The sequence below is a fragment of the Prunus mume genome, linkage group LG6, assembly GCF_029339155.1.
Source record: "Prunus mume cultivar Tortuosa linkage group LG6, ASM2933915v1, whole genome shotgun sequence".
NCBI lineage: Eukaryota > Viridiplantae > Streptophyta > Magnoliopsida > Rosales > Rosaceae > Prunus > Prunus mume.
Window position 1 is genome coordinate 1,592,502 of NC_142703.1, and position 8,715 is coordinate 1,601,216.

Here is an 8,715-nt window from a genome sequence, read left to right on the forward strand (position 1 = left end):
ATGGCAACTGAGTGTCAAGGTTAGTGTATTTGATTTTATAGCTTATCAATTACATGTGGTATCAAAGCTTTATGTTATATTATCTCTTATTTAACCAATTTTGAGTCAAGAAAATCAAGTTCTACAAAACAGTCAAGTTTCAAAACAGTTTTCAGAAAGCTTGTCACGATAACAGTATAAAGATTATCACTTTGTCGTGACAAGAGAAAGCATTGATCACTGAATGCATATCTCTTACAGTATTTTTAGTAAGCCAAAGCAAACTAAATAAGCTCCAAGATCTAGATACATTCAACAGTTCACAATCAAGATTGTGCTACAAGAAATTACATGGAGGAATAGCTCTCTGTCCAAAGATGTGAGTAAATCTTCATGTAATTACTTGTAGTAGAACAACATGGGATATGAAGCATACAAACTAGTATGAAATTTTTCTTATCCAAAGATAAGGAAGATTTTGTTCAAAAGAAGTTTGTATTTCTTCATACCTCAGTGGTTGATAAATATGATTGAATCTCTGCCTAAAGGTGAGGATCGAACATATTTAATTTAAAGTTTTGGGGCTAAAGTTTTAAGTATACATGTTTATATGTTTTCAGTTAACCACAACTCAATTGAGACTCTCCTTGGCTTAAAATATAAGAAATGGAGAGAGGACTTGGAAATTGCTTTAGGATTGCTCGACTATAAAATGGTTTTGGAAGAAGATGCTCCTCTGGTACCTGCTGCTAATGCATCTGCAGAAGTTAAGATTAAGTATGCCAAATGGATCAAGGCAAATAAGATGGCTATCCTAATTATGAAGAGGTCAATTTCTCCATCTGTTAAAGGGAGCATAACAGCATCTGAAAACGCAAAAGATTTTCTTAACACAATATGCTCGAGATTGGGAACAAATTGAAGGCACTCAATGTCAATGTAGACGAGCCAATGATGGTACACTTTGCTATTAATTCTCTACCAAATGTTTTTAGACATCTCAAAAGCGCATATGTGGCTCAAAAGGAAATCTGGACAATAATAGACCTCACAAGCATCTGTGTGCAGGAAGAGCAAAAATATAAGAAAGGAGAAAGCTAAGGAACATGTCAATTTTGTACATGAAGCCAAACCAAAAGTCAAGGAGACTATTAAGAACAAAACTGCAGGTAAGAAAAATAAGAAGGAAGAAGATTCAAAAGGACTGAATCCAGTAGGCCTCAAATGTTTCATCTGCAGAAAATTTGGACATATGAAGATAGATTGTAGAAGGTATAAACATTGGCTTGAAAAATAGAAGGCAAACGCTAAGAATTTGGTTTCAGTAGTTTATGAATCTAACATAGTTGAAGTTTTATCTGATTCATGGTGGTTAGACAGTGGTGCAACAGTTCATCTACCTAATTCTTTGCAGGGGTTCAAAAGCAAGAGGGTGCCAAGCAGGGATGGCTTAAAGGTGTTCGTGGGAAATGGAGAAAGAGTCAAAGTATAATTTATTGGTTTAGCTAGTCTTGTTTTAGATTCTAGTTTTATTTTGGATTTAGTAGATGTAGTTTATGTTCCTTCTATGACAAGGAACCTTTTATCAATTAGTAAACTTGTTCAATCAAACTTACAGTTCGAGTTTGATAAGTTTGGATTCTCCATTTTAAGAAATAAAAGTTTTGTTGGTAATGGCATTATTGTTGATGGAATTTATTGTCCAAATTGCAATTCTCCAAATCAAAGCACTGCAAATTTAAATGTGATACGCAGAAAACAATTAAGAACAGAAGAATCATATACACTTTGGCATACAAGACTTGGACATATCTCAAAAGAAAGGATGAACCTCTTAAGCAAAGAATCTATGCTACCACCACTAAATCACTGTGATAAAGATAAAGTCTGCATTGAATGTGCAAAGGAAAAATGACAAACTTGCGAAAGAAAGGAGCAATAAGGAGTGAAAAATTGCTAGAGATTATACATACTGATATATGTGAACTTTTTCCAATCGATACACATGATGGTTATAAATATTTTATAACTTTCACAAATGATTTCTGAAGGCATGGATATGTGTATTTGATAACAGAAAAAAAAAATCAAAAGCCTTAGACATATTTAAAATTTACAAAGCTGAAGTGGAAAAGCAATTAGATTTGAAGATAAAGGTAGTGAGGTCTGATAGAGGTGGAGAGTTCTATGGAAAATTCACTTAGAAAGGTAGAAAACAAGAAGGCATTGTGGCTCAGTACACGAATCCTAGAACACCTTAGCAAAATGGTGTTTCAAAGAGAAGAAATAGAACTTTGATAGAAATGGTGAAAAGCATGATGTGTTGCATAGCACTACCAAATTTCTTATGAGGAGAAGCTTTGAAGATAGCAAATTACTTGCTTAATAGAACACCTACTAAAAGTGTCGATAGAACTCCCTATGAAATCTGGTGCAATAGAAAACCAAGTTTTAATCACTTGAGAACTTGACTCAAAGACAATTAGTTGTTATTTTGTGTGGTTATCCAAACAGGACAAAAGGCTACAGATTTCACTGTCCAAAGCACAATACAAGGTTTGTAGAGACACAAAAGGGCAATCTTCATTGAATAGGAGAATATAGAAAATGAAAGGGTCGAATTTGAGTTTGATGAAATATTAGAGCATCAGGAACTTGCAGTAAAAGAAAAACAAGGAAAAGAGACTACAGCAATTCCATTTGTTAACAAAGTAATCACACCAATTCATGAAGATGACCACCATGATCAGGAAATAAATGCAAGACCTGAGATACAAGTGGCACAACCTCATAACCAAGAACTAAGAAGGTCTTAAAGACCTAGAAGGCCAGCTTTGCCACATGACTATTATGTTTATTTGCAAGAAGCTGAACAAGATATCAACAACTTGAAGGATCCTATCACTTTCAAACAAGCTGTGGAAAGTGACAGAAGTGAACATTGGATGGCAGCTATGGAATCTGAATTCAATTCAATGAGCTAGAATGGAGTTTGGAAACTTGTCAAACTGCCACAGAGTTGTAAACCTATAAGCTGCAAGTGGGTTTACAAAACAAAGAAAAATATACAAGGGAAAATTGATAGATATAAGGCTAGACTAGTGGCAAAAGGCTACACTCAACAGGAAGGGACTATAATGAAACCTTTTCTCCAGTTTCTACCAAGGATTCATTTAGGGTGATAATGGCTTTGGTAGCGCACTTTGATCTACACCTTCATCAAATGGATGTTAAGATGGCTTTTTTAAATGGGAACCTTGAAATTGGTACTTAGGTGACAAGGGGTAAATTTAAAAGATATTCAACCAAGAACGCAGCAAACTTCACACACTCTAGACCTTGACCAAATACTCTTATGACTAGTCAACTGTCATATATGAATTATACCAAACAATAACATACACAGAGCATACCAAGATGTATCTGCAAGCCTAGAGAATTATTAGTGACAACCTAGGCACTCAGAAGGACCTATCAATCTTGGCATCCCCTGTGCTAGCAACAACTATGGTGAAAATGTGTGAAGACAACATAATCAAGCAAACACCAAACAGCATAAAAAGATGACTAGTCAACCGTACAAACCTAGATGACTAGTCAACTATCAAGAACACAAACCCAGAAAATTTACAGAGATGGAAACCAGAAACTGTTCACCCAGAAACCCACCATTGGGAAAAACTAGGGGTCAGCAACCGACCAGGCAATCCACTAAGTAGAAAAAGATTCTTACAAAGGAACACAAGCAAGCTCAAGAAAAACCTAGATATATTTAGGAAGATTAGCTATACCTCCTTTGTGCAATCTTCTTCTCCAACTTAGCAAAGCCTGAAGCTCAGTTCTTCATGGCAATGACAGCTCCTTCTCCAGCTCGTTCATCCCATGGCACTAGCTTGCAAGCTCTAACTCAGACAGAAATGAAATTTGGATTCATGGAGAAAATGACCAATTTCTTTAAGAAACCATACTCTTGAATAAATCAATCTTGAATCTGACCTAGATATAAATGATAGAGTGTTTGATCTAGCAAGATGAAGTTTTCATATTTCAAATGCAGTTTTCAAAAAGAAACAATTTGGAAAACTCAAAGATGAGAAATATGAAGGTTACTCTTGAGGAAGAAGGAGCGAAAGTTTGCTATGAAACTTTCCAAAACCTTGTCCCCCAAAGTGACGACTGCCAAATGAGGAATGTGGCTGTTTTTATACCAAAATTCCTAGGTTAGAATTGTACAAGGCAGCAGAGAGAGAAAATAGAATAAGACAAAATAGTTGGTTATCCAGCTAGAAATCCTACAGAGCAAGGATGACTAGTCATACGAGAAACAGATGACTAGTCATCATTTTATGAAATCAATTTAATGCAATGTGATGCAATGCACAATTTACCTTTGTCAATTTGCTTGAACATCCATAGGATAGTTGTTAGTTAAGAACATCTAGAGAAGCTATTCTTAATCTAAACTTGAGCTTGATAAAAACAATAAAATCCTATTACCAAATTGTCAAGGGAAGCCAAAAGAAAAACTCAAAATGCATACATTAACAAACCTCAATGAGGAGATCTACATGAAGCAACCAGATGGTTTTGTTTTAAAGGGGAAGAAGATCTAGTTTGCAGACTATAGTAATCTATCTATGGTTTAAAACAAGCCTCAAGGCAGTGGTATTTGAAATTTGATGAAGTAGTGAAATCTCAAGGTTTTATTTGATAATCCACTGGATGAATGCATTTATATGAAGTTTAATGGAACATACTTTTTATTCATGCCTTTATATGTTGATGAAATTCTTTTGGCAATCAGTAATTTGTCTCTACTTCATGACACCAAGAGGATGTTATCTAATCATTTTGACATGAGTGATCTAGGAGAAGCCAACTATGTTTTGGGAATCAAAATTATAAGGGACAGAAAAGAAAGTTACTTGGTTTATCTCAAAAAGGTTTATCTCAGAAAGGCTATGTTGAAAGAATACTCAATAGATTCAACATGGATAATTGCACAGGTTGTGATGTGCCCATTGAAGGGAATATTGTGGGAATGGTGTTGTGTAGAGATTTCAAAAAACTCTACACCCAAACTTTGAGAGTATAAATCAACTAGCATGCCATATCTAGGGATACCACATCTAATACAAAGATATGCACCTCCTCAAAGCTCTTTACCAAGGATTGAATGGGATGAGAAAATGAGTAGACAACAAATGAAGAATGGTGCTAGCACCCTCACTTGATGTGATAGATGCAAGAGGTTAAGGAGAGAGAGCTTGATGTTTTCTCTCTTCCAATTTCACCAACTTGAAAACCCTAGGATGATAGGATACCATAGCTACACACTTATAGGATCAAAAATGCCGCAAGAGTGACAAAAATACCCTCATGCCTTAGGCCACACCCCCTCCCCATGTGTGTCATCTTTTGTGCTATCTTGGTCTACATAGGTGCCTAAGTCCATATGGTCAAACTCCTTTTGAATTTCCAAGTCATATGGGACCTTTAATTAAAGTTTCATAACTTTAATTGAATAATTAAATTAATCTAATCAATTTAATTACTCCAATGACTTAACTAATTTAATCACTCACTTGTCTAACGAGTGTTGATCCTGGTCATCCTTAGTTGACCGTGTCAAGTGTCGGGTCAATCGTTTGACCTTTGACCTTTGACTTTTGACTTTGACCTTTAACTTTCACATTGACTTTGACCAAGTCACATAATCATTCATTCTCTTCTTAATTTCCCAATCGATTCCTTTTCGGTGTGCAATCTTATAGGTTCTAATTAGTGAGGCAGTGGGTATGAATGATTCACTCTGAATCAAGTGTGAATTGTATCCCTCTATACAATTCTCTCTATTAGCAAAGGCTAATTATAATTAGTTCTTACAAGGCTTCCACAAGCCATGAGTGACACCTAACAGTATGTCATGGCTACCCAAGCTAAAAAGAATTCATTTAGAGAACCTAGTCAGTTTGTGATTACAATGCAATTCGATCCTTCTCTAATTCAATACTCTATGTCATATTCTCGGGATATGGTAAACTTGTGTCAAAATCCCTAATATGACATCTCTAGATTATATTATTCAATTTGATGAAATTGCAAACGTTCTTGTTTCAATTTCCATCCAATACTTTGGCAAAAGATTCACGAATCATATCTATACAGTATTCTCTTTTCTTACTAAGAGCATAGATTCATTATTGTACATTCACCTGTCTCTATGTACATGCTGAGAATCTTGAGGAACACCTTTAAGTCACATTATTTTGATACGACTGTATAGTGCTCTGAAAGAGAAACAACATATACACAAGACAATTGTGATGTCTCAGGTCTAAGGATTAATTTGTATGATCACAACTTAGAATTCTTTGTTTAACACTTATGAGTAAGACTTCCGTACAAGAATTCTATAGTTGATCACGTTCAGTGGACTCCATTTTCTCTAGAACACCTACACATCTGTCTCAATGTCTCTACACGAATGACTGAGACTAGTCATCCTCCCAATTGAGCAGACATTATGTGTACTAGTCTTTGCAAGTCACCATTGTCCAATTAGTGATCTTATGACCAGGAACATTTTAGGATACGATATTCATATATATGGAATGGTCTCGTGCATCTAACTCATCTAACTTCTTTAGACCACTTTTCATTTATATCTTAATCCATGGACTTGTAACTTTGTGTATGTTATGTATCTAAAGCAACGTTCTTGCCCCTTTGATTATTATATATATATATATATTATTTCTCTAGTATTATCTATTTTTATATTGGCTTCTAGGGCATATATCTAACACCCATGTCAAAGGGTGACAAATTGAGCAGTGATCAGTCTCCTAATACTGAGTAAGAGAAAAATGGGATGAGGGATAAACCTTATGCATCATTAGTAGGAAGCTTAATGTATGCACAAGTCTGTATTAGACCTGACCTTGCTTTCTACATTAGTGTCCTTGGAAGGTTTCAATCAAATCCAGGACAAACTTACTGGGTTGCAAGTAAGAAGGTGTTAAAATATTTACAGAGAACTAAGGAATACAAACTGGTTTATAGAAGAATGGAGGATTTGCGACTGGAAGGATATGGAGATGCTGATTTTGCTGGTTGTTTGGATACCAAAAAGTGCACATCAGTAGTAGTGTTTATGTTTGCAGAAGGAGCAGTAGTTTGGAGAAGTGTTAAGCAGCAATATGTGTCGACTTCAACCATGCAAGCAGAATTTTTGGCAACATATGAAGCCACCTCTTTGGCAATGTGGCTTAGGAGCTTCATGTCTATGTTGAAAGTTGTAGATTCTATGTAGAGACCCATACAGTTGTGGAATGACAATAGTGCAGCAGTATATTTTGCACAAGGAAATAGAAGGTCATCAAGAATGAGGCATCTGCAGTTGAAGTTTCTATCAGCCAAAGAAAATATCTGAGATGGTTAAACAACTTTGAATCATATTGGTACAAACCCTTTAAATAAATCTCTGCCTAACCATGCGTTTCATAGGCATGTTAATAGCATGGGGCTGTTAGTAAATTTTGAAGCTTAAAGTCAGTGGGAGTCAGTGGGAGCTAGAATTTACAGTTTACAATTTCTTTTTGTTATTTTAATCAGTATGACAGTTTGATAATATAAGTCTGGAGATTTTTCATTCTGCGTATATTGCCATTATGTTTTAACAAATGGTTTAAAGTTCAAACTGCAAGAGTACTAGCTTTTGGTTTTTGCAGTTTGCATCCATGAATGAGTTAATCAAGTATCGTTTGATAAAAGACCTTAGCAATCTTGTAAGGGTGAGCAAAGAATAGTTGTGACTTTCTAACATTCTTACAGTTCAATTATAACAGTTTCTCGATCTCAATCCAGTTGGAAGCGTTATGTGTTTTCAAAGGTTCATATGTGTGATTGTAAAAGTCTTGGGTGTTATGTATCCAATGAACTTCGACATTTCCATGTGAAACTTTGATAATGACAGGGGCTTGATTTTGGAATAGAGAAGTGATGAGTTATACATGGCCATTAAGAGGTTAACTTTGAGTCTCAAGTGATTATTGATCAAGTGGGAGAATGTAAAATTGTAATACATCTTAAACTCATTAAAGTGATCTTCTAATCGCTGAGGGATTGTAAGGACCAAGTTAATCAAGAACTCAAAGACTTACTTCGGATCGGAAAATTAAAGAATTGAGTGAATCATAAACCAAAGGAGGTTCATGGCCAAGGTAAAGATGTCCGAGTAACCGTTATTTTGGAATGTACCAGTTGTCTTCGAAGTCGTGTTAATAAGGAATCAAGGGGCATTTCCAGATATATTACTCAAAAGAATTGACACGATTCACCCCATCAGAATAAGCATACACTGTTGGTTTCTTGGAAAAGATCTTTCCTATTCTGGACAATGGCAGCTGAGAGTCAAGGTTGGTGTATTTGATTTTATAGCTTATCAAGTATTACACACAAACCCAAACAGATCCAAATAACTAACATTTTGTTTCCATTTACCCTATAGAATTCGTGACTCCTAAAATAATCTTTCATATTGTTTACAATTATCTATATATATAAAGCAAAAGGTAGAGAATGGTAAAACATTCAAAATACCAGAAAATGCCCTTGGTTAATGCAAACATTAATAACTGAAATTATTAATTAAATGAGGATAATATGGTAAATTCACACTTTTTCATGTTAAAAAAAATTAAAATTAAAAGATAAATAAGATAATGGATCTTA

General features: G+C 35.0%; 1 protein-coding gene and 1 pseudogene across 1 annotated transcript; both read left to right on the plus strand.

The window, feature by feature from the left end:
* LOC148915778 (uncharacterized) lies at positions 1–901 on the plus strand. The gene is made up of 2 exons (XM_089054199.1): positions 1–19; positions 600–901. Exons 1-2 carry the CDS (start codon positions 1–3, stop codon positions 899–901), a joined length of 321 nt encoding a protein of 106 aa, XP_088910325.1.
* Positions 902–6,853: 5,952 nt separating this feature from the next.
* Positions 6,854–7,294, plus strand: LOC148915779 (secreted RxLR effector protein 161 pseudogene; annotated as a pseudogene).
* The last annotated feature ends 1,421 nt before the right edge of the window (positions 7,295–8,715 follow it).